Source organism: Pocillopora verrucosa, chromosome 4 (genome assembly GCF_036669915.1).
Source record: "Pocillopora verrucosa isolate sample1 chromosome 4, ASM3666991v2, whole genome shotgun sequence".
Classification (NCBI taxonomy): Eukaryota; Metazoa; Cnidaria; class Anthozoa; order Scleractinia; family Pocilloporidae; genus Pocillopora; species Pocillopora verrucosa.
In genome coordinates this window covers 16,893,475-16,921,026 of record NC_089315.1, presented here as the reverse complement: position 1 = coordinate 16,921,026, position 27,552 = coordinate 16,893,475, and the positions used below count along the sequence as shown (strand labels likewise).

The 27,552-nt window shown below is 36.2% G+C and overlaps 1 protein-coding gene, 1 long non-coding RNA gene and 1 pseudogene across 4 annotated transcripts; 1 reads left to right on the top strand and 2 right to left on the bottom strand.

The window, feature by feature from the left end:
- Positions 1-594: 594 nt before the first annotated feature.
- Positions 595-22,188, bottom strand: LOC131775560 (3-galactosyl-N-acetylglucosaminide 4-alpha-L-fucosyltransferase FUT3-like). Of its 3 annotated transcripts, none has more exons than XM_059091682.2 (2): positions 21,952-22,188; positions 595-2,966 (listed from the first exon to the last, which is right to left on the bottom strand). In XM_059091682.2, the coding sequence occupies exon 2, from the start codon at positions 2,821-2,823 to the stop codon at positions 1,609-1,611; it is 1,215 nt and encodes a 404-aa protein (XP_058947665.2). In that variant the 5' UTR covers positions 2,824-2,966; positions 21,952-22,188; the 3' UTR covers positions 595-1,608. The 3 variants fall into 3 exon arrangements, with proteins under 3 accessions (XP_058947665.2, XP_058947664.2, XP_058947663.2); XM_059091681.2 differs by lacking the exon at positions 21,952-22,188 and adding an exon at positions 19,052-19,172; XM_059091680.2 differs by lacking the exon at positions 21,952-22,188 and adding an exon at positions 21,193-21,428 and having other exon boundaries at positions 596-2,966.
- On the top strand, positions 8,372-10,658 carry LOC136280193 (uncharacterized). Its single transcript, XR_010717168.1, has 2 exons — positions 8,372-8,634; positions 10,040-10,658. It is a non-coding gene; the product is annotated as an uncharacterized lncRNA (long non-coding RNA).
- A 4,039-nt stretch (positions 22,189-26,227) lies between the features above and the next one.
- On the bottom strand, positions 26,228-27,552 carry LOC131775582 (alpha-(1,3)-fucosyltransferase fut-3-like; annotated as a pseudogene).

Below are 27,552 nucleotides of genomic sequence, written 5' to 3'. Positions count from 1 at the left end.
TAAAAAAAAAAGATAAGTACGTTTGCGTGGAGAGTGGTATGTTGCACGCACCAATCAGACCGCCGCATTAGGGTATGTATCTCGCACCAATCAGATTGCCGCATTAGGGTATGTATCTCGCACTAATTAGATTGCTGTATTAGGGTATGAATGCTTCTCTTCACCCGGGCCATGTTGTATTACTGGTCGTCGACCGTTTGCGGACGAGGGAAACTGGCATCCTATCAAAAATGGCTTTTCACTTAGCTCTACTGATAGAAACGGTTATAAGTGCGGACGGTGCGGATTTGTATATGCCGATAAAAAACTCTTGAACTGCACTATCTAATGATCCAGATTCTAATAATAATCACATACATTAGTATTACTTTGAAAACTCTGATTGATCAAGAGCATTCAGTCAATGAGGTTGCCTTCAGACAACTCGCCCCTGCTTGAAATTACTTTTCTGTTGCCTTTTGAGTAGAGTTCAATTCAGTCAAGACCTTCTCATATTCCTTTATTAATCTGCAGTTCATAGATATGAATTTTTTATATCCACAGTCATTTAGAAGTTGCAATTGTCTAAAAAGGAAGTTTTAGTTACAAATGAGCATTTGAAATGAGGAAACGGAAGGGAAATTTTTTAGTTCAATTTGAATAGACTTAAGGGACGTTTTAATAAAAAGCGTGTTTCTAACATTAGACCCAATTCACACGGAAGCTCAAAGCGGCATTTTTAAAAACGATTGAAAATTATTTTCTTCATAAAAGCTGCTTAAACCGATGTTTGTCAACTTCAAATCAAGCATATTGAAAATACAAGGTAATGGCTACTTGAAACTTACGGAAAATTCAGTTCTTCAGTTCCCCGTTTCTGATTTTCATTCAATTAAACCTAGTTTTACTGAACATTTTTTGCTGTTGTAGTTAATGGAGTATTGGTTGTTTTCAACTCCTTCATTATCGCACTTCAAACTTCTCGAGCCTTGACCCGGTTCAGAGAGCCCAGGAGTGGACCCCTTCCTAAAGTCAGCTTCTGTTGGTTACCCACGCCAGTGATCCACTTTTTCTATCTGCACGGGGGGACTGGAAGTTACATGTGAACATCAAATTTATTCATTTATCTAGTTATTTAATCATTATTTATACACGGTAAAAACTTATCGGGTGCAAAACATTCCAATACAATGGCTATTATCCTAAGAACCTAAAAATCCTAATCTTAAAATTATATTAACTTACAACAATGTGCCACTTAAAAACCTGATTTCCGTGAATGCCGTTTTTAAGGTATTTAAATTGGTAAAATGAACCAGACTCTCTAATTTTACAGGGTAAGCTATTCCATGGGGTTGCGCCGCTATAACTAAAACTATTTTTCAAGTAGTTAGTCCTTGGAAAGGGGACAACAAGTTTGTTTACCGAGTCCCTCAGAGAATAGTTTGATTCATTTTACCTTATAAATTTACACGTGAGTTATTGGGTAACCGAGGATTCGACATCTACGTCATAGTTTGATGAATTTTTTACACGTGCAGCTCGGTTTTGTAGTTTTAGTAGCTTGTTAGATAATTTTTTGCCACAATTACCCCAGACTAGGCTGCATGGATTTTTGACTTACATTGATCACTCTTCCTCACTATCTATAAGTTGTAAAAGTTTCCTGTGGTTTTCATTGCAACGAGCACCATCGTTCCAATAAGTTTCGAATATATCTTTATAAAATTTGGGTTTAACACATTCATCGTGAAGAGCATCACATACGTCACAGGCTGTATGTGGAAATCCAGTCATCAGTCTAGCGACGAATTCATTTTTCCATGTGAAGTATTCATTATAAGCAGTGTCATTTTTGTCGAGGTACAACAGGTATTCCGCTAAAGCCTTAATAGATGGAAAGTCTTGCACACTTATAAACGAGCCTGGAGGGACTATATCTGGTGTATAGAAATCTCTTGTCAGTGTTATAGGCACTGAATTCCAACCAAATGTGCGCCAAAATTTCTCAGTAATGTAATCAGGACACACGCTGTTTTCAAATGCCAGATAAAACTTATATGTGCTGAAAATATCATCGCAATTTCTTGATCGCGGGCAATTATTGTTTTGGCCAAATCTTCCCGAACAGCCGCCATATATATCAACTTTAATGTATTTCAAAAGTTTTTTTACGTACTTATCTCGAGCTCTCCCACAATTTGAAACAGCCCATGACACAGATTTGGTTTTCCCAGCTGCATAGTTAGGAATTTTCGTTGGTCTCTCAGCTGACGGCAAGGGAAAATAAGCTCCATAAGGATAGTAAATATCTGACTCCCTTTTGTAAGATATTGTCCAATTAAAGAACCCCTCCGGCCAAGAAAGACGGTTCTTTAAATCTGCCTCATTGACAATGGATTCATGGGTAAGAAACGCCATTCTTTGCTGTGGGGACCGGTTCTTGTGAATCTGTTGAATTTTTTCCGATGTAACAGAACGTAGTATATCACGAACATGAAAAATAACTAGATCACTTTTTCCTATATCGCGTACATCATAGGTTATTTTGCATTTTTTTGTCGGACATTTCGAAAGATACTCTTCCGTGGATTTGGCTGTGGGCCATGGTTTGTCACCAAAAAAAGGAGTGTAGAACAAAATGATTTTGGTGTCATTACTGAAGCAAGTTCGATCGGATGCGATTTCTGTCCTGTTGCTCGTTTCATTCCAAGGCTTGAATCGTGGATGGCTTGTTTTGTTCCAAGGCTTGAATCGTGAATAGCTTGTTTCATTCCACAGTGTTATGATCAAGAAAAACGATAAAATAAAAATCGTGCCCACCAGTAGAGTCGAACGCTCCATGAAGCAAAGTGGTAATATTTTTCCACCGATTCTTGTTAGGCACGTTCTTAAAAAGATCCAATAGCAAAAACGCAGACTTGCACGGGAGGATTTTGCTTTTCACTTGCAAGCTTTTGGCTGGCACGTCTACGTCTGTCACGAGCCTGAAAGACAAATTAGAGAGAGTTTTCATTGAGTGCATCATCTTTTTTGACTGAAATGCTCTCTTGGAAACATTTAGGCGCTAGGAATTTGTTAAAAGAAAAAACTTGTATCAGCAGGAATTTTATATATTTGTCATTCTAGCTCAAACAGGTTTTAGGAATACGAATGGAAATAGTATGTGAGTGAGTGGGAAACCTTGTGAACAAACCAAAATGAACAAAAGTATTTATTTTCATACACTTTATGGAGGGTAACATCGCAAATTGACAAGTTATGGTTTCAACAACTTGCGCATCGTTAGGGGTGTGATCGCATTTTTCCTCCAATCTCTGGCACAACTTAGACATCGCAAAGGTTTCGTCAAATGATTTTTGAGCTTGGATTACTGTGACCTGGCTTCAGTTGCTGACTACTAATTATTGGAAAAACGATATGCAATTAATTCTTGGAAAAACTATATATCATTTAACAATTGGTTCATACGTCAGCGTGCGTTCATCAAGATATGAAGCACGCGGGAAATTTAGAGAGCACGAAAGATGCGTGAGAGTTGCTCTCGGCTACGCCTCGAGCAACTCTAGCTTCTTGAGTGCTACCCAAACTTCCCCTGTGCTTCATATCTCGACGAACGCACAGCTGACGCATGAACCAATTGTTTTATAACATTTTCAACCCGATGGAAAATTTTTTTTCCGAGGGATTTGTTTGCTGAGCATCATGAGCGTCCACAATAGGAATATGAAGCACGCTCGCGCAATTGAATTTGATTAGACAAATTTACTGTGTCTGTCTGTGTGTCTGTCTTTATTGTTCAAAAGATAAAATTACATATCTTATGTTACATTAAAAAAAGGATGTAAATAAGCTTAGGTGTATCTAAATAAGATAAGTATATACGTGGAAACAAATACAAAAGTCTAATACAGGAAGTACACTTTTACAAAGCTACATTGTACTTAAAAACAATTCTATTAAAAAATGTATTCTTAAAACGGTTTGTGCGAATGGCGGGCATGACAGGGGATTTATTTCTCAAATTATACCTCGTGATCTTGGTCTCAGGGAAGTAGGCTCTAAGAGGATGGCTCAGGATAGTTGAAACCTTGCGACAAATTTTGTGATCTTGCGTTTTAAGTAAGTCACCTATCACTAATTTCTTAGATATGTAACTACGTTTAAAACAACGATCTAAAAACTGCTGGGCTATAGTTAGCTCTGACTCAGAGGCCCATGCACAGATAGAGCATAAGTAATATTAGGTAGGACAATGGAATTAAATAAAACATCTACTTCTGCTTGGCTACATCCTTCTTTGCGGAGGCATCTGATAACGTATAAACATTTATTAGCTTTACCTAACTTTTCTTTTAGGTGAGTACTGAATTTGCAGTTCGGCTGAAACGTGAGACCAAGAATGGTTATTGTACTAGTCTGAGGTATGCCAAAAATACTTTTGTAGGCCTCAGCAGTGTGACCTTTTTTATACATAATAAGCTCTTTACATTTAGTAGAATTTGAATTCATTCTATTTTGGCTTGCCCACTGTAAAAACTGATTTATTAAGTCTACAGAGTGATCTTTATAATAATATACCGGAGCAATAATCGTACAGTCATCAGCGTATTTGAAACCAAGTGTCTCGTTCCCTAATTTAATTTCCAGATCGTTAAGAAATATATTGAACAAATAAGGTCCTGAAACACTACCCTGGGTTGTGCCCTTGTTAACTGTTTTCCAATTACAGACATGATTCCCGAAAATAACTCTTTGTTTTCTATCTCGCAAAAAAACCTAACCACCAGTTTATGATATACGGGTTAAGTGGTAGACTCTTAAGTTTCTCAGCAAGGAGTTGATGGCTCACAGAGTCAAAGGCCTTACTGAAATCCATCGCGAACATCCGCACTGCCTTGCACTTGGGATCATCAAGAAACTTGCAGATCTTATTCTGTATAAGTAGCAGAGCATCTGTGCAGCTCCCTCCTTCTCTATACGCGAATTGACTATTCAACAGCTGTTCTTCTACCGGCCTTTGGGCGTGAATCTTATAGACTGCCTTTTCCAGGGCTCTTGCTATTACAGGGGTTACGTTGATCCCCCGGAAGTCCCCTCTTGCCACTGGAACATCAACTTTTGGCAGTGGGTTTATACTTGCCCTTTTCCACGATCTAGGCCATTGGTGCGTTGGCCATTGTATGTACTGGCTATGTTATAACATTTCTTGAATTTCAAATTGAATTCAACGCATTTTTCCATCTTCAGTGCGGTTAAGGGCTATTGTGTTTATATGATAAACAAAATAGTACGTGGTTGCTTGTAGATATGAAATTTCTCTTCTCATGTTCAACTCGATATCTCGCTATCGAGTTAAACACTCGAACTGAGAGAAATTCAATATCGACGCACGCACATGTATCATTCTCTATATATCTTCTCTATTGAAGAGATTGTGATTGTGTTACTTGTAAGATATGGGTCGACACAACTGTGTTGTGGCGTTCTAACTACTTTGGATTTTGGTTTGTTAATGATCGTGACGTCATATCCTTTTGAGTTTACCATGAGATTTCTTCTATTTCCTAGTGACATTACATTTTATACACATTAATTAACAATTTGTAATTGTATGTACTTATCTATTGCCTTTTTTATCGGCAGTAATATTGCTTGTTACTTTATTGTCTTCTAGTATTGAAACCTCAAACAGTGTTTTACATAATAAGTAGCTTTATTATCTCGGTACTGTGTTTTGAACCATTTAGTGTCGATGTAGTCTTTTTTTCCTCTGCCTACTTTTTTATCCTGTTGTTGATATCAATTAATTTTTTTGAGTGAAATGTAATTTTACCGACGATTTTTTTAGAGAAATTAATTTTTCTTTCGAATCTTAAAGACTTGTACGATTTTAAGGTCTCTTTTTCTTCTTAGAGCGATCCACATAAAAAAAAATCTATCAACATAATTTTTATGGTATATTGCAAACAAAAAATCGTAATTTTTTTTACTTCAGCTCAGACCTTGTACACTATCGCATGTATTCGCGTATGGCAGTTTGAAATGTTTTATTAATTTATCTATTGTTATTGTCATGCTTCTATTTTGTACTGGTTCTAAAATTGTAACCTTGAACCTTCAATTGATTCTATAATTTAATGATAATTTGCGTACAGTCTTATATTTGATGTTTTATAGTATAATTTACAAACTGATATTGAACTCAATAAGAAATATTTTTCTTAAATCCATATCTAAATATTGCTTATAAACACCATATTCTTTTTTAGACATGAATAATTCTTTTACAGACATGAATAATTCTTCTTCTAGTAAATCAACATCCTTTTTTTTTTGTTCACAATTTGATACCCGATTTAATGATTATACAATTTATATTGGTATCAAAGTTTAATTGTTGCTTTTGAAAATTTTCCCATGACTTTAGGACATTGACTAGATGATTAAAATCACCCTTGCTTTTAGGGTAATCATAATCTTTTTTACCAATACATTTTTTCACCTAATGATGTTTATCAATGATAAAGTACCTCTTGATTCGTAGCATGTAACTTTTTCCCTATAATCTTTAAATGCAATTTTATCGTTATTATCGCTTAGTCGTTTGAAAGAATCTTTCAGTGGAAATTCTGTCTATTTTAGACCGTGCCCGGTTGGCGGGCATTCAGTCATAGCGTTTCTCAAAACCTTCATCTGGGCATCCTCTATTCGTTAAGCGTATTTTGAAGCTCCGCATGTTTTTGAGTTAGTTCTTTTTTCATTTATTTCATGTTGCTCGCACCAGCAATCAGATCGCCGCATTAGGGTAGGTATCTCGCACCAATCTAATGCCGCATAAGGGTATGTGTCTCTCACCAATTATATCACAGCATTTGGATAACTTGTATCAATCACAGCGTTAGGGTATTGATTTCTTGTAAATGATGCCGTGGATCAGGGGGCTGTGCGCAAAAAATGACATTAAACAGAAATTTTGGGCTCCTTTGATAAGTGTGATGGTTTTTGGCCTTCGCGAGAGGCTCGTCGACTAAGGTCAAATTTTATCAGGATGCGAAAGATTCGCATTTAACTTTTTGTACCATTAAAGTTAAAACGTGTTTTTTCCGCTCCTTTACCTCACAATGCTCCTCTACTCACATGGCAAACGCCAAACTTACATTCCTTCACGTACCATGAAAATAACGTCCAAAGTCCAATCAGAACATACCCATCATTGTAATAAAATATGTGGTTTTTTTTCATCGTGGTGAAAGATAGAAGATGAACTTTATTCGTTTGTCTCACGATGGAGTCACCTTGGATGTTAATCGCGACGTTTAGATTGCAATACTGTTAGTCTTCATCAGGCGATGAAGTCGATTGTTTACGTGTCGCTATTTGTAGCACGTTTGGTTCGCTGCTGTTAGTGCATTTCAATCCTCATTATCATTCCGGTTGTTAGGTGGTATTCCTTCATAGGTCCGCAATGATCGGCTGTTGTGTTGTTTGATCTTGGGTACTCAAGCCTCGGAAATTTCGATTCCATTATCCCTATTGATGTTGTTAGGATGAAGTCTTATATGGATAGCCTCTTTGACCCTATGTGTATATTACTGAGGGTTATGATCAACAAACTTAACCTTGCTCCAAGTAGGAATATGCCCCGTTTCGTTAGCGTGCTCCGAAACCACAGAGGTCTCAGTTGGAGCAAACCTTTTATCTCTGTCATGTTGTTTTATCCTTTCTCGCATTGATCTCCCCTGTTTCACCGATATACACTTTTCTGCATTGACATGGGATCTTGCAAACGACACCGTTTTATTTTGTTCGTTCTAGGGCGTCTTTAGGTTGCACTAAGTGAGACCTAAGCGGTCCGTATGCCTTGATGTTCAAAAACCATTTACTTCATGAACAGAGGTAAATCTTCGTACATGAATTTCCCCTCAGACTGTGCATAACCATTTGTAGACGAGAATTCCAATGCACCTCTGTAATCGCATATAGTTGCTTCTGTCTCTTTCTTATAAAAAATGACGGTAAAACACAATTTGTAATGACATTCAAAATTGTGATTGGCTTGTGTTGTTTCTCACCTTTGCCGTGAACATAACTCAAGTGGGTTCGAGTCTTTTTGTTTCCTCGACAACTTTCGGCCACAAATCGTGCATTCTTGTTCGATTATTTCTATATAGAGTGAATTCACATCATTATTTATATCATCGTCAGAACTTGGATCCAAGGTATCCATCACCCAAGAGAAGAGCACCGGTCAGGAAAGACAGAATAGTTTTGCGCGCTTCTCTTGAGACCGCAATAGGGCAAGCCAGTGGATTCTCTTTGGTAGCCAGTGACAATATTCCCAAACCATCTACGTGATCATGCCCGTGTCGGAAACAAAAGAGACTCCATTTGGCGCTCATCTTTGAATGTACTTTTAATCGCTTGATCGCTCGGGCTTTAAGTTATTTCTTTCTTTTTTTTTGTTTAATTTAACATTTCTAAAGATGGGTTTATTGTGATTCAATGGGAAAACGAGAACAGCGTGAGTGTTGTAAATGAAAGGAAGTCGTTGGCGCCGTGAAGTTAAAAGAAGGGACGACAGTTGACATATATCGACTGGTACAAACAACGATCGAGTGGCCATTGAGAAAGCTAGGATTTAGAAAGTTTGTGGTGAGTACAAGTTGCGATATTCGTTACGTGATCAAAATCTTATCAAATAGTAGATATAACAGCTTGAATTAAGCTTACCTAACGCTCGGCGCAACTGGAACTTGAATAATTCTGAGAATCGAATCGGTCACTTGCATGCTGCAGTTTCTCAAGCTAACACTTCACAATGAATTAAATCTATCAGTAAGGTTTCAAGATTACTTTGGTCACGTTTGGGAACATTCTGACCCTGCTTTGGGTAACATTTCCGCCAACCCCATACTGTTGTAAAACAAATCTGTTTTCTCAAGGGCAAAGTATTGTTTTTGTCATTGTTTTGTCTACCCAAGAACTGAATGCATAATATAGTACGGGGGCTGTGTGGAAATTTTACCCTGCTTTGCTTTGAAAAATTTGACTGAAGAGAGAGCAGAATTTAAATCGTTACCTTCTTTGTCAAATATTTTATAACATGAATTATTGAGGTTTTGTCTTTCTTCTATTCTTTCATATACAACAGCCAAAGTTTTTTAAACGTGAGCCATATTACACTGTAAAGGGACTGCATAAATTATGTAGAAAAAGTAAAATGCTGAGTTGAGCAGTTCTTCTTTAAAACTGTTTGGTTAAGTAATTTGTAATTGAAACAACATCAAACACAGTCGAGGCTGTGCTGTAGCAGCGCCCGGTCGCCTCAGGCGACTAACATTTGGTCCCGGGCGACAGAAAAAATATTCCGGTTGCCCAGCCGGGCACTCGGCCCCTTGTGCAGCATTCGCCTCTGTAGTAAATCTAGCGAGTGATTGCTACATTTTTACTTGATTGATTTATATGCGTTACTAGCAGAAAAGTATTATTTTACGCGACACGTAGTCGAATTGTTCACGTTCGAAGATCTTGAAATTACTGTCACGTTTCGTTCCACATGATTTCACACGAACCCAAATTCCAATAATTATTGAAACAGTAGTTCCTTTCACTTCACACGTGATAAACTGCACAGATATTGCAAAAATATGTGTTGAAAACCGCGATTTTCCTTGAGATGATCAATGTCTGATTTATTTCAGTGTTTCGATGGACTTGGAAAGTGTAGCGCGTTTATCTTTATATCAAACTGAGCTTCTTTGTATATGCAAATTTCCCGCAAGCCAACTTTGTTTGTAGGTGTTTAAGCGACTTGCAATTACTTTATGAAGATTTGGCGAGAACTGAGGTTATAACGATTTCATATTTACACTTGTTTATTTTGGCGCTTTCGAATGAAAGTTCTTAAGCGGTTTTAAAATATCCAAAGAAGCACAATTTCCATTTTGAAAAATAACACAAGCTCACCGCTAAAAATAGCATCACACTCTGTCGCGCGGTGTGAAAGTTTTCATTTTCAGAGAAAGATTTAAAATGTAGCTTTTCCACAATCCCACAGCTTTCCTACAAGTGTATGAAAAAAATTAAAAAACTGAGAGTTATGAAAATGAAGAAGACGAATGGCCCAAGACTACAACATTTCCTGCAGCAGATAGAAGGAACGGATTCTTTTAATGAGATCAGCATTGTCAAACATGATAATGATCTTGAAGAGTTTGAAGTAAAAAAGCGGAGAGTGTTGGATGATGTTGTCCAGAATGTGTAAGAAAGGCTCGACTACTTAGAGAATGACCCTGTCCTGAAAGCTGCAGCAGTACTGGATCCAGACATTGGCCAAAAGATGAGATGGAACTGTCTGCATATGGTGAAGAAGAAGTTCAAGTGTTGGCAGATTACTTAAAGGATCATTTGTTGAGAGCTGGATGTGAGCTTCTAAAGATTGATAGAGAATGGTCATTTGTGAAAAGCCATGTCAGCCTTCACTTGACTGGCTGAAAAACAGAAGAAGTGTTTACCTCTCTCTTTAGAAGTTACACAGATCAGTGCTTCAATTTCCTGCTCCTGGTTGAAACAGTTCTTATGTGGAATGGTTGGGAGCCAGAAGGGCTCCCTTAAAATTTTCTTAGAGCACAACCTTGCACATGCTGGTTCATTGCAAATAAATTGTGAAATCTTTATCACATATAGTCAGTGTATTCATGTACTGTTTGAATCATGTATGATCAACAGCTTGGGTAAGATAATGGGGTCCCACTGGAGGTGTCAGTATGTTCTATAGCTAGTTGGAAAGTTTTGGACCCTTAGTGGATTGATGGGGTCTCTAGCTCACCTAGAAAGTTTTATCCTCTTAATTTGAAGGATCAGGTTACAAAAGAGATTGATAAATTATCTCATCTGGCACATTTAATAAATCTGTGGTCTTCAGTGATAGGCAGGATCCTTCCAAGGATTTTTCTTAAAATCCCAAGTGGGAAGCCATCTGAAATTTTTAGTATGTAGGGTTCAATCTGGGATTGGCAGGATCCCAGGTGTGATCCCACCTGGGATATGATTTCCCAGGTGGGAAACTATCTGAAATTTGAGGCAGGATCCCAGGAGGGAATTGGTGGGATTTTAGGTTTAATCCTGCCTGGGATGTGATTTCCCAGGTGGGATGCTATCAGGAATCTATGGCAGGATCCCAACTTCAATTGGTGGGATCCCATGCAGGATGTTCCATAATCCCAGGTGGGATCACTTGGGATCCCACCTAAAAAAGGTGGGATTCCTAATGGGACACACCTGGGATTTTTTACCTGGGTTCTACTGGCAAAATTTGATGTTTTCATATCATATTATCATAAAATGAATATAGTATATCGACTAAGGATGTCCGATGTTACCATGTCACATCAATAAAAAATGCGTTCATTATATAATAAAAGAGAAAGAATTCTGAGAGAACTGAAGAGAGTTGTATTCCAAGAAATAAGCTCATATTTTTGGTTTTTTATGTAATATATTAATATAAATGGATTCAGAAGAAATATATTCAGACAGTGATTACAGTGGTTATTCAGATGATTGTTCTAAAAGCAGTTTTAAAGATAATAGTGAACTAGACCATCATGCTCATTACTTTGATGAGCAGGACAATATAAGACATTTTACAGACAGTAATATATTGGAGGCAGAAGAGGAGTAACAAAATATAAAATACGACTTAAGGAAACCAAGGACAAACTGCAAATAATTTAAAAAATAATCTCTTATAATATTATGATATAATGCATTGTAATAAAATAATTCATGCCAAATTGGAGGATATAATGTGTCCCTTCTGTAACAAACAAATAAAGGAACAATCAGTCATTACATAAAAATTTTGTGATGATCAATGCCTAGAGAATAAAGATCATGTCATTGTTTGCATCAATTGCGGACAAATTGATGGTTATGATTCAATACAAGAATTCTGTAGCTTTCATGATAACATAAAATAGAAAGAATATCAATACACCACAGAAAATACTACCTTGAATAGGGAATATTCAACTTAACCAAAAAGTATGACAGCTATAAAACGGCAAACAACAGAAATAAGATAAACAATGTCTTAGCACAGATCAAAGGTGATAGAAAACGCATGATTAACATCAATTTTATCATGAAACAGATCTTAAATGATATGCAAATTACTACAGTACATAAAAATAACCAAATCAAAGAAAACCCTTGAATACTATCACAACTATTGGATCAATATTTTGAAACTAATTGGTAATGACTGCAATTTTATCATGAAACAGATGTTAAATGATATGCAAATTCATACAGATTACGTAAAAGTAACCAAATCAAAGAAAACCCTTGAATACTATCGCAGCTACTGAAGCAATATTTTGAAACTAATTAGTAATGACTGCAACACAATAATTAATCACAAGTAAACTTCTCTTTATACTTTTCTTCAAAAGAATCAACTAATGGACACAGGTCTATGATAATATTATCAACAATTTTTAATTGGTTCAAGTAAATCTCTTTATCAAATCACACTCCTCACATAAAGGATCTTAATGCAATAAGTGTCTTTTCATGGGTAGTAAAAGGACATCGACATAATTTGATCTTTTTCTTTTAAAGTCTTTCATTTTACAGTATGTTTTCAATATCAACCCACTGCCTGCTATGATGCCAAGTACAATTGGATTCATTGTTACTCCTCCAGCTATAATATCAGCAATTATTAAATAGGTTGATGATAAATTACATAACATATTCAGTTTTTTTTAATCTCTTAAGACTTTTCTGTATAGCCAGAACTTCTTATGGTAGAAATTTGCTCAGTGATGTTATTTCATCTATCTTATGCTTACCCAAGGATTTGTCTATATGGTTGAAGTTTATAACACTCCTCTGTTTGAAGCTCATGTGTAATATATGTTTATACTAATTTAACCAGTTTTTTAGATAAGAGGTTAACCATAAACTAACCCATATAATTGTTCAGAATTGTTTTGTAAACTCATTCTTCTTGTATCACCTTTTGCCACATTGGATAACTGAAAAATACTTATATCTAACCATTTATTGTTTGTGTTTTCAATATTATTGATGTCTTGGGTTGTATATTATAAACGTTTGGTCAACCAGCTCTGATAAGAGCTCCTGATCCCAAACCCTAACCCTTCCCAACGAACGACACCCTGGAAATTGTCTCAGCACTACTTGTGGATGATATGTCAACTGATGAGTGGTCAATAGATGCAGAGAGGAAGTATAATTCAAATACAACTTTATATTCACCAGTTGTAAGTTCATACATATTTCACCCAAAATGAGATAAATAATACCCTTTGCTGAAATCCAAATGGAGTTTCATATTTCTTTATTGCAATGATGAAAGTTTTGATCAATAAATTTAACCCTGGTAATGTAAAATCGTCACTGAACTGCCCACTTTTATTCATGATGTATGCAAATATATTTTTCTGATCTGTAATGCCAATAGAATGATTTAATCTGTCATTAACACACTACTGATAATTGGTGGTAATGATTGCATTACTGTTACTGATAATTGTATTGACAAAATTAACATTCTCAGCATGTCTGCTTTCATGTGATTGTGCCTCTTTGACATTAATTATATTGATTCATTAACATTTTTCGTGATGAATTTTCTTGGTTTATAGTTATAAAGGAACGAAAATGGCTCTTCAGTGGCTTTTGCATACTGTTGTTTGGATATGTCATTTTTACGGCATATGATTGATTTTTCATTGTTGCATGGGAAATGAAACAAACAAAAATGCAAGCAATTAAGTCAAATTGTTTGGCGTTTTATAATATGACTGACTCTGATATATCATACTATAGTTTTCATGTCTGCCTCTGATGAAATAATCGATTATATCCTTTTGGTTTTTTTCACAAATGTAATCATCAAATATTACCAATTTTTGATTGTCATTGGTCAACCCAGACACTGGAATTATTTTGTCATTACTCGATTCAATGACCTCGTAATCAGCTTCATCACTTATTGGTTGAAATGTTCTTACAAGGCTTTGGTATTTTGACTGTTTAGCATACAAAAATATTTTATCATAATATAACAATTGATAGATCATATAGAGAAGTAGGTTTGTTTTACCAGCAACACAAGGAGCATATGTAAGCATTCTAAAACATCGACCTGGCATAAAGTCCTACGTTTGTTTATAATTCGTGACAGCATCATCTCTTATGTCGAAATTTGGTATTTTATACAATAAGATTACATGAATTCATTTTAACTATGAGTACACCTGTCAGTTCATCTCAAATTTTTACTTGTCATTTGTGAATTATGTAATCTAATTGCATACGAGTTTGCTTCAATGGCGAGCGCTTGCAAAACGGAAAAACCGATTTAGGCAAAAAAATTAATTTTGTAAATGACACAATTTTAAAAAATCAATCGGGAGAGAGAACAAGTCAAACATCTTTTCAGAAAATGTTCCAACCAATAACCGCAAAATTGGATGACATATCGGATAATGCAGTTATTGGTGATAATAAATTAACAAAAAGAAAGAGAAAAAGGAAAGGTGAAGCTCCTAACTATAATATATCAGTTGAGGATGAAATTCCAGATTATGAATTTGAAGGCTTATTTGATTAAGCCAATGATGGTGTTCCAGAGTTACCACCAGAATATGAAGAAGATGAAGAGATTGACCATGTTCTTAATGGAGAAGATCGTTAATATGGTATTAGATGAGATGGATATTAAAAATTATGATGATACAGAGAAATGATGATACAGAGAAATAACAAAAAAGGGATGATATGACAGATCCTCGCACTAAGAAATTCTCACAAAAAATATAAATCAAGCAAAATTTAAAAATAATCAATAAAAAGATGTTAAATCCCAGATTATTCAATCGTATAAAAATGGAAATATAAATGAAGGATAACGAAATATGAAAATCAAACGATCAAACGATCAAACGAGTCGATGACGCCAGAGTTCCGACAGTGGTTCAACCTTCAGTGAGATGATATTTGCACCTGGAGTGTGGAATTATTTAAGGATTAACGAATTTATTCATTATGAAACAAAATCGAGAAATCTGATGGTACTATTGAATATCCAATTATCATTAGATTTGAGAGGTTCTGATTACTCTATATATAATGTATATAGTAATGATACAGCTTTATATAATTTATTTAAAACTATCGGAAAGCAAGAAATGAATCTCAGTGGTGCTTATTGAGACTGCATAAAAATGCATTGAATTGACCTGATACATTGTGTGCCAAAAAATATTGTCTAAAAACTGAATAAGAACCGCAATTTAAATAAAAGTATGGATATTTGACTCGCAAAAACAAACATGAAAACAAGTTGGTAGATTAATGTTGATAACAATTCTATCACTTGGAGGAACATAAGTTCTGACTATCGGTAAAACAGTCGGCCTTTCTGCTTTAGCCGGATTGGCTTCTGGAGATGCTTCTCGAGTAGTTAAAAAGATTTCCGGAAATGGAATACAAAATGGTGGGTTTATCATCCCCCAAAATAAAATTGATCATTTGATAGTATATTGGCAATTACTGAAAAATAAACAGAAGCAAGATATGTTGAACAGTCTTAAGACGGGTGGGGCATTTGTGATAAAACCATCTAAGACACATTCAGGTAGATTTTTGGGATCTCTTGTAGCAAGTATGGCGGAGGTTCACCTAAAACAGGTTCATTTGGAAGCATTAGCATGTCACAAAGAAAAGTTCTGAGAAGTACAACAAAATCAAAATCAAGCACAAGCAATAGCGCTAAAAATAAAAGTGGGACTGGAGCACCAAGATTAGGTATGCATCAAGCAACTCCACCGTTTCTTGGATCAAGACCGAAAGACACTATTGGTATGGGAAAAGAAAACCAGACAAAAAGATGTTTGGTATAACTAGAACCAAATTTGTAAAGCAGGGAAACTAAATGAGCCCTCACAACCTGGGGGTGGATTTTTAAATGTTGCTAACAACTATAGCCTTGGTAAAATAGCATTAAAAGCAGATATGAAAGGTTTGTTTAATCTTGGTAGGATTGGTACTTCAGAGGCTATCGAATCTGATTTTGCAAAAAAGAAGATAAAAGGAATGGCTGACAAATACATTGATCAAATCCTTGATATTTTCACTTCTAATGTATCAAAAAAAAAATCATGGTGGCAGTCTTTTTATCCACAAAGCAATTGCTAAATTGCCAAAACCAAAATCAGGTTTCACACTTTCTGGACATAAATACACAAGACCATACAACCCTCTTGACAAAAAACTGAGATATTATAAAGATACTGGTGAAATACTTGAGATCCATGATAAACCAACTGGAAAAACAGATCCTATCGCATTGCAACATGATGTTGACTATTATAAAAATGTAAGAATAAAGCAAATAGAAAAATGGTGGAAGCACTTGATGCAGTACCTTTTAATGAAAGACAGTGGGGTCATTGGTTGGCAAGAAATATGATATGGAGGGATTTCACTCGACGGCGTGTTATTGTTAATGATGTTGATGAGATGTGGAGTGCAGATGTGGTTGACATGCAGAATTTTAGTAAATGGAACAAGAGGTATAAATATATGCTTCTGGTTATTTGATGTTTTCAGTAAATATGGATGAATAAAACGTCTAAAAGATAAGAAAGGTGAAACGTGTGGCTGAGGCATTCAACAGCCTGTTCAAAGAAGGAAGGCAGCTGGAATATCTGTGGGTTGATAAGAGTAAAGAGTTCTATTACAAGCATCTCAAGGATTTATTAAACAAATACAGCATAGGAATGTACTCAACAGAAAATGAAGAAAAATCCAGTATTGTTGAATGATAGAATAGAACAATAAAACAGAGAATGTGGAAACAGTTAACAGTTTAAGGGAACACACAGGATCTTAACAAACTTCCACAAATATCGACAAAATACAACAACACAAAACATTCAAGCATTGAAATGACACCAACAGAAGCAAGCAAAAAGAAGAATATGGGAACTGTTTATTTCAACACTTTTGGTGATATGCATACAACTAAGAAACCAAAATTCAAAGTTTGTGATAAGGTGAGAACATAAAAATACAAGATAAAGACATTTGACAAGGAATACACTCCATATTGGACAGAAGAGATGTTTATAGTTGACAAAGTTTCGTATGCTAAAAATATAAAATAAAAGGCTAGAATAATGAAGAAATAAAAGGAAGTTTCTATGAGCCGAAATTATTGAAAGCCACACAAGAAGTTTTCAGAATTAATAAAGTCAAAAGAAGGGATTACAAGAAGAAACAAGCTCTTGTGAAATGGAAGGGATATGATTATGATTTCTATAGTTGGATACCAATTAAGGATTTGATCAATATATCATAAAAAAATATAAAGATATGTTACTAATAGATAGTATTCGGCGACCACAGCTTCAGCTGTTCTTTCGCCATTCTGTGGAGTAGTCAAAAATGGATTTTTATGACAAAAATGGATTTTAAAAAATAACAATATGATAACTTTCATTGAAAAGGTGTACAATAACAATGAATTGACTCTTGAATTAACAGCTTATGTTGATGAAAAACAATATATGATTCAAGGGTATAGAAGTGGCTGAGATACTTGGTTATGCTAACACAAGACAAGCTATTTTGGCTCACGTTAATGATAAGGAGAAAATCTCACGGAGTCTGATAGTCGGATGGCGTGCTAAGACTAATGAAAATAAAAAATCGTGTACACTTCATACCATATTCATCAATGAAAACGGTTTTCATTCTCTTATATAATCAAGTAAACTAGAATCAGCTAAGAAGTTCAAACACTGGGTTTCAAGTAAGGTTTTACCAAATATCACAAAATATGGTCAGTACAAGTTATTTGAATATGTAACAAAACATATTTCTTTCACTTTTTCATCACATCTTCGGCAAACATATTCAAGTTATTTGATGATATGTTTAAAATAGAGAAACAGACTGATTTACATTACGAGGTGGTTGCATTCATCAGAAAAAGATATCTTGACACTATCATTATTGCTCAATGTGGCAAGAATAAAGATACTACATACAAGAGAAGAAGCTACTAGAAAAAGGGATAGGATACATGGCTGAGTAACCAGATATTAAAAATATAGGAAGATTGGTTATAAATGTATGATATCCAATGGTTATGACGACATCATATGTTCCATTGTTGAATTCATGATAGGTGCTAGAATAAGGTATGATCATTGTAATTGCCAATTTAAAACAGATAAAATATTAAACAATTATGTATTGTATAAGATTATTGTAGAATAAAGCCATCAGAAATAAAATCATTTCTGATGACCGGAAGCTTAAATCCCGTACAGTGTACGGGAAAACGTTATAAACGTGATTTTCGCAATATCTAACTGCTAATGAATAATAGTTAGTTCATTTGCAAGATTTACTATGATTGTACTTATTTCTTTGACTTTTTCATCACATCTTAGGCAAACATATTCATTTTTTCCCCATTCCAATGAAAGTTTTTTCTTTTCTTCTTCTGATAATAATTTAGTCCTCTGAGAAACTGTGTTACTACGTCTTTTAGTTATCAGGCATATCTTCAGCTTTTACGTATTTGAACTTATAGTTACAACCGTCTTTCTTTGATAAGATGAAAGAATCATTAAGATAGAAAAACAATCTGAAAAGACCAGTTGCAGCACCACGCAAGAGTGTCAAACAGATTCAAGAATGTTGCGTAAACAAAATTTGGGGCTTTTCTTTATCTTTTAATTTCTACTAACGTGACATGGTTATATCTGTCTTCAATATATTATGAGCGCATTCCTGTCGATTGCATCTCAACTAAGTTAATAATGTAAAATGACCACCGTAAAGAGATTTTGAAGCTCGCGTTCGAGCAGCAGCCTTTCTTCAGAGCGGGTGAAGAGGGGCTCACGCTTGACACGTCGGCTTTAGAGTCAAAGTATCATTGGAAAAATGACTCGCCAGACATGCATCACAATTCATAAAAGTTAGATAAAGTGAATGCGTTTGACTTATCGAATTCTTTTACCTTGGAGGAGGCAGTGGAGACTTCAAAGTAAACTCTTCAATTCTGCGTCTTTATCATGAACACTACGAAGTCATCCGAAAAAGCACTTCCTAGCCGCAGTATTGACTAGAATGATTTAGCATAAGTACAAAATACTTAATGTTTTTTAATAACATTTTTTTAAATGCCTAAGGTTGTTTCGGCTACGCCTCGAGCAACTCTAGCTTCTTGAGTGCTCTCCAAATTTCCCAAATGCTTTATATCTCGATGAAAGCAGAGGTGACGTATGAACCAGTTATTTTATAACATTTTCAACCCGATGGTTTAAAGAGGGTGTGAATATTATCATCTTAAACGATTAATTTGAACGATTCTCTTGTCACGCCATTGGGGTGTTTCCGGTGTACCTATTGTTTATGATAGATGAATATAAACAAGTACCAAAACGAAGAACAATAAAAAATTATTATGCCAGTTCCTGCACCAAGAACTAAAATAGAAGAGAAAACCAAAGCTTTGAAAAGATACACAAAATAATTTGAAATAGCCATCAGAAACGATTCAGATCCTTTAAAACGGAATACTGAAACAAGAAAAGCCATTGCATACAGACTAACACAGGCGATGCAACAGATGAAAAGTTTTGAATTTGTTGAAACACTAAGCTGTTTAAGCTCTAAGAAAAGATGACACAAGATGGTCCAACAACCAAAACAGCTTATTTGAACAGCTCACCAAAAACAGTCCTCGATGTGTTTGATCTAGAAGACGATTTGAAAAGTTCCAGCGAAGAGATAAACAACAAGATAGCCATATATGAAATATCTTGATTTCCATTACAATTACATCAAAGGCAAAAACCATGACGAGGCAAAATCATTATTTACAGACACCAACATTTTGTCATAGCAAATACAAACAGACGATGTTCATAAGGATATTATAACAGCGCGTAAAGTTGTCTAATCAAATTCAATTGCGTGAGCGTGCTTCATATTCCTCTTGTGCACGCTCACGACGTCAGCAAACAAATCCTTCGAGAATTGTATATTCAATCAGAAAATTAAGTTCATTTACACGCATGAATTCACCTGTCAGTTTTTTGACCAATCTAAGACAAGATCGTGAACAAAATTATCAACGCGCTGAGGCGTAGCAGAGGGAATATTAACCCTTTTACAACATTTAAACCATCGGGTTGAAAATGTTATAAAATAACTGGTTCATACGTCACCTCTGCTTTCATCGAGATATGAAGCATTTGGGAAATTTGGAGAGCACTCAAGAAGCTAGAGTTGCTCGAGGCGTAGCCGAAACAACCTTGGGCATTTAAAAAAATGTTATTAAAAAACATTAAACACAACGACTATAAAAATACACTGTTCAACGACGAACAGATGTATCATAAATAAAAACTATGAAAAGCAAAATCCATCATCTTGGCAGTTACGAGCTGAAAAAAGTGTCATTATCTTGCTTTGATGACAAGCGTTACACTACTAAACACCGAAAGAAACTTTTTAAGAAAAATTTACTTTATAAATATATTTTTTAAATGGAAAATATTTTTCCCATTGTGTAGACAAAATTTGAAGCTTATAATTAGTTAAAAAAGACAGACCAACAATGACTCATTTCCTTGGGAAAGTTCCTGTTTGAAGGACACCAACGCGTGAGAAGTATGCCAATTTCTACTGGCGTAACGTGGTTGAATCTTCCTTCAATATATTATGAGGGAATTTTATATAAACGTGAAATGGTAACATCGAACATATTTTTTCAATATACTATAAAAATTGTACGATAATATTATATGAAAACATCGAAAGTCGGCAGTAGGATAGGAGTTGGGTGGTTGGCGCTCCTACCCCCATTTGGTATACTACTTTTTTCGTTTAAGTTTCGTTCCATACGACATACTTTTCAAGTGAGTCTCTAAGAACTGCTTCGAACGCTCTTCTGCCCATTGCATCTTGACTGAGTTAATGATGTAAAATGACCACCGTAAAGAGATTTTGAAGCTGACGTTTCGAGCAACAGCCCATCTTCAGAGTGAGTGAAGAGGGGCTCACGCTTTACACGTCAGCTTTAGAGTCAGACATGCATCATAATTCATAAAAGTTAGATAAAATGAACATGTTTGACTTATCAAATTCTTTTACCTTGGAGGAGGCTGTGGAGGCTTCAAAGTAAACTCTTCAATTCTGCGTCTTTGTCAAGAACACTACAAAGTGACCCGAAAAAGCACTTCCTACCCTCAACAGTGACTAGACTGATTTAGCACAAGGACGAAAGACAATATCTCACTCGTGAGTTCTGGATAGAGTGAATATTATCATCTTAAACGACTCTCTTGAATGATTCTCTTCTCACGCAATTGGGGTGAAGGAGATCACGAAGATCCACGCATGTGAAATCAGTAGGATACCGCTGGGCAGTAAGACAGTAACTGTCATGAGAATTAGGAAGAGGGGGATTATGGGTTGTAAGTCTCTTTCGTTTGGGATAAGGTTACTTCGGAGAGTGCGCGGGCGTCTTTTCCTATAATTTCCCTAATAATGTTTCGCAAAAAGCCTTCCACGCTGGAAAAATGTTTCGGATATTGTTTAACGCACAAGATGGCACAGCGACCCTGAAGTGTTTGCCGAGATATTCCCAACACTAACGAACAAGCTATCTGTAAGCAATTAAGCGAAATTTCCTGCCAGGAAAGAAGCGGAAAACAACTAGCTCTTGTACTGTATTATTAAATCAATGGCAGAAACAACCCAAGCAAATCGATCTCAAAATGTAACAAAACAGATGAAACAGAAAACATTTAGCTTACTCGTTTCCGGTGTGATTATCTGTGCCTTGCTGCTGCCTGTACGCGTAATTGGCCGTCTTCAGCACCCAGAAATCAAGGCAAATTGACTGAAAACCAGTCTGAGTTTCCGAGACGGTCGCATCGCTGTCGACATGTTCTGTACTGTCTTCGTGAGGATCGCTTCGGTGAACCCTACGCGGCTCATATTGTTAAGGACGTGGCCTAGACTCTCCTGAAGATTCTGGATTATCCCCATCGCTGTCATGTACTTAGCTTAAGGCATTCGAGTCGCTATCTTCTGAAAAAACATCTTCCAAACTACCGCTGCTTACACGAACTCCCACACTAGTTCTACTGGGGAATATGTGTTGCGCAATATTTTAGTTCCACCGCTTACGTCACGACTTCTCGCTGTTGTTTTTACCGGAAATGGAATTTCAGTTGAGAATGCCGATTTTCTCCTAAAATAAGTCGAATAGGACAAAACGAATTTCAAATTCGTTTTCTTCGCCACTTTTTACATAGTATATGAAAAACATGTATTTTTGGGTTTACATGCCCTTTAAAGGGACTTCATCCGCTGAAAATTAGAAAAACGTGTAACTTCATCGGAAACGTAATGCATGCTTAGAAAGGAAAAAAACCCTCATGGATCTAAGATACCAAAATTTGGATGAGCAAAAATTACTAAAACGTGGGTGAAATACTAGGCAGCCCGATTTCACTTCAACCTCAGGTGTTCTACCTCACCAAATTGATACTGTCCTCACATGATGCGAGGGAATCATGAGGTTAAATACCTGATAAGTAAAGCTTCATGACTGAAACTTTATAGGGTTTAAAGAGAATTGTTACCTTAGATATACAAGGATGACAGTTGATCTTTTGCTTGTAGTCTCCACTATCAAGAGGTAACTTTGTCCCTTATGAAAGTTCTATGATTTGGCTAACGGTAATTCCTTCAATAAAAGCAGCTCTTTTCTATGTTCTGTTTCCTCATATGAAGCTTGATATTTTACTCGTAATCTCCACAATCAGGAAGAAACTTTGTCCTCTATGAGAGATTTTGTGATTTGCTTAAAGGTTATTCCTTCCAAAAATGAGACAGTCCTTCTCTATGTTACGCAGCAGCTAGAAGATCTGGCGGTGACTGAGTATACTGACTGCTTAACGACAAATATGTGACGCTATTTACGTGACAATTTTTAAGGTAATTACGGCTTCTTTGAGGTGTATTAGGGCTTTTTTAAACGGTTCATTCTAGTTGTACCCACAATCAGGTGAACTCGGTATTAAAATAACAAAGATGGCAAGCTGTTCAAACAAAATTTGATCGGTTCTAGGCTACGATGACCGCTTTTTGAGTTATTTTTTTCATAAAAAAAGATAAGTCTATGTTGGCGTAGAGAGTGGCATGTTGCTCGCACCAATCAGATCGCCGCATTAGGGTAGCTATCTCACACCAATCAGATTGCTACAGTAGGGTATTTATACTCCTTTTCACCCGGGCCATATTGTATTACTGGTCGTCGACCGTTTGCCGGCTGACTAGAGAAACTGGCATCCTATCCAAAAATGCCTTTTCACTTAGCTTTACCGATGGAAATGGGGATAAATGCTTGCGGTGTGGGGCTCTACTCTCATATGGATGGGACACTTAGTGTTCCTTATATTTTCATAATTTATCTTTGCAAGAGTTTAAGAACTAATGTCAGCATGCATCAGACAAACAGCAGCAAGTCACTTAAAATTTGTGGTGTAGTTTTTGGTGGAAATATATTTTACTTTTCGAGAAATGATTTTTTTTCGTTCGACCGCTCAAATATGCAGATTTTCACCGCGAATATTACCCAAGTTGTGTGACCTCGTGTAACGAATATACTTGTCCTCCGGTATTTCTGTCAACAGAATCCTTTGTTTTATCATCTAAACTATCTAAACTTAAACCCATGTCATTATTGAAGCTGGAAAAGTAATATTTTTTTTAAGTGAATATTTTTGTCCGACATACTTTTTCTACGTCGAATAGTAGCATCAAAACAAAGACAGTTTTAACAATGACTGATACGACAGAATCTACTGAGCTTCAAGCTTTTAAAAAACAAAAAGATGCTTAAAAAGTCGCTGTAAAAATTTCTTTGTGTATTTCTGTTGTTCTATCTTGAGACGAACTCAAAGTCCAGCAAAATTTACTTGCTAGCGACTACGAAGTATACATGGTGTGCCCACTTGTCGGCACCGTTTACTGGCATAAATCACTACAATTTGTAAAAAAATCTAACATAACACTCCAACCTTGTTTATTTATGATTTTATGAGCTGTTTCGATGATCACGTTATGTTCTACCACATTCTAGCCATATTTGAGTATCAGTTTTTATATCTCCATCTTTTTATATCAGTTGCATGGCAAGCGTGACATATATAAATTCAAAGATGTATCAATCTCCGAAATACCAGGAGTTGGTTTTTTTTTCCTCTTTGCATGATATCTAGAAAAACCTTTCAGGAACTACCGCATTTAGAAAACTAAAGATCCATCAATGATTCCTTTGCCGGCCGAGGTCAAAGAATTGTTACAAAAGTCAATTTGATTGACAAGCTTCATACTGACTTAGGTAATTATCTGTTGAATAAGCGTCTCATCTTACATGCTAACATGGAAATTTGCTGTTCATTTAAATCGTTCGCGTGGAACTTGAGGGTTTAGTTATCGAGAGGACCGAAGTTGCATATCTCAAGTCGTTTCCTTGCATAGTTGTAAAAAAGAGCATTTGAAGTCAATCGCGGAGTTGCAAGTTTTCAGATCCAGAAAATGAAGTTGATCTTATTTTGTCGCTTGCCGGCATCTTCGAGACGCTAGCAGATATCGATTATTTTACAATTTGCGCCACACATAAATGTTGGGTAGAGTTGTGGTTCCTATAGTAGATTTAGAGTGCCCAAAGAGGTGTCCGGCCATTGCAATGGTAAGGTTAAGTCGATTCCAAAAGCCGATAGGGGAATTGGCAAGCGTGTATCACAGGTAGTACTCAAGATGTCTGGAAAATTCATACAGCCTGGCTCCGGTAAGTACGCTACTTACCACCGTGAGAAAAATTACGCTTCCCGTCAGACCTAAGTCTCGATTGGGAATTAGTCAATAGGCTACCAAAAATCCAGACAGAAGCGGAGTTTTCTATACTAATGTCTGAAAACTTTTTTGGCTTCCCGCCGTTTGGCGGGACGCGTAAGTATGCAGACGGTGGTAAAGGGCCCTTCAGCACAAGCCACTAAAGGCTGACAAAAATTGTTTCTCTTCACCCAAAATCACGTCAAAATTTGTCCTTCGTAAATTTCAAGTGTGCAGCGCGTATCATCACTCCCGGGGGACACATTTACATAAGAGGGCGGGGGTGCGCGCTGGGAAATTTGGGGCGTTTTAATCAAAAGCTTGCTTTTAACTTTAAGCCCAATTTACACGGAAGCTTAAACCTGTATTGTTAAAAACGATTGAAACTTCAGATTAAGCATATTGAAGATAAAAGCAAGTGGGTGCTTGAAACTTATGGAAAATTCAGTTCTTTAGTTCTCTGTTTCTGATTTTCATGCAGTTAAACTCAGTTTCACTAAACATTTTTTGCTGGTGTAGTTAATAGAATATTAGTTGTTTTCAACTCCTTCATTATCGCTCTTCAAACTTCTCTCGCCTTGACTCAGTTCAGAGAGCCCAGGAGTGGACCCCTTCAGTCAGTTTCTGTTTGTTACTCACGATCCACTTTGTCTATCTGCATGGGGGAACTGGAAGTAACGTTTTAAAATCAAATTTATTTGTTTAAAAAACAATTCATCAGGTTAAAAGATTCCAATACAATGACTAATATCCTAAGAACTTAAAAATCCTAATCCTAAATTTATGTTAACTTACAGCAATGCGCCACTTGAAAACCTGATTTCTTTGAATGCCGTGTTTAAAAATTATGATAGAGAAGGCGTTTAAATTGGTTTCATGCACCAGACTCTCTACTGTTACCGAGTAAGCTATTCGAAAGGGTTGCGCCGCTATAACTAAAACTATATTTCGTGTACTTAGTTCTTGGAAAGGGGACAAGAAGTTTGTTTACGGAGTCCCTCAGAGAATAGTTTGATTCATTTCGCTGTATAAATTTAGACGTGAGATATTCGCGAAACCAGACCGTAAAAAGACTTGAAAACCATTTAGGTGTTCTTAATTTGACGTTGAGGTTTCAAGTCTTTCTAGCTAAGTTTGTGAAACAAGGAATCGACATCTACGTCATAGATTCATGAAGTTATTACACGTGCAGCTCGGTTTTGTAGTTTTTGAGCTTGTTAGATAATGTTTTGCCACAATTACCCCAGACTAGGCTGCATGGATATTCGACATACATGGATCACTCTTCCTCACTATCTATAAGTTGTAAAAGTTTCCTCTCGTTTTCTTTGCAACGAACATCATCGTTCCAAAAAGTCTTGAATATATCTTTATAGAATTTGGGTTTAGCACATTCATTGTAAAGAGCATCACATATGTAACAGGCTGCATCTCTTGATCCAAGGGCGTATTCTTTTTTCCATGTGAAGTATTCATTATAAGCAGTGTCATTTTTGTCGAGGTACAACAGGTATTCCGCCAAAGCCTTAACAGATGGAAAATCTTGCACACTTATAAACGAGCCCGGAGGGACAACCTCTGGTGTGTAGAAATCTCTTGTCAGTGTTATAGGCACTGAATTTCAACCAAGTGTACGCCAAAATTTCTCAGTAATGTAATCAGGACACACGCTGTTTTCAAATGCCATATAAAATCTATATGAGCGGAAAATATCGTCGAAATTGCTTTATTGCGGGCAGTTACTGTTTTTGCCAAATTTTTTCGAACAGTGGCCATATATATCAACTTTAATGAATTTCAAAAGTTTTTTTACGTACTTATCTCAAGCTCTTCCACGATTGGAAACAGCCCATAACACAGATTGGTTTTTCTCAGCTGCATAGTCAGGAATTTTCGCTGGTCTCTCAGCTGACGGCAAGGGAACATAACTTCCATAAGAATAGAAAATATCTGACTCTCTTTTGTAAGTTACTGTCCAATTAAAGAACCCCTCCGACCAAGAAAGACGGTTCTTTAAATCTGCCTCATTGTCAATGGATTCATGGGTAAGAAACGCCATTCTTTGCCGTGGGGACGGGTACTTGTGAATCTGTTGAATTTTTTCCAATGTAACAGAACGTAGTATATCACGAACATGAAAAATAACTAGATCACTTTTTCCTTTATAGTGTAATCATAGGTTATTTTGCATTTTTTTGTCGGACATCTCGAGAGATACTCTTCCGTGGATTTGGTTGCGGGCCATGGCTTCTCCCCGAAAAAAGGAGTGTGGAACAAAATGATTTTGGTGTCATTACTGAAGCAAGTTCGTTCGGAAACGATTTCTGTCCTGTTGCTCCGAAACCAAGGCTTGAATCGTGGATAGCTTGTTTCATTCCAAGGCTTGAATCGTGGATAGCTTGTTTCATTCCACAGCATTATGATCAAGAAAAACGATGAAATAAAAAGCATGCCCATCAGTAGAGTCGAACGCTCCATCAAGCAAAGTGGTAATATTCTTCCACCGATTCTTGTTATGCACATTCCCAAAAGATCTAATCGCAAAAACACAGAATTACACGGGCGGATTTTGCTGTTCACCTTGCAAGGTTTTGGCTGGCACAT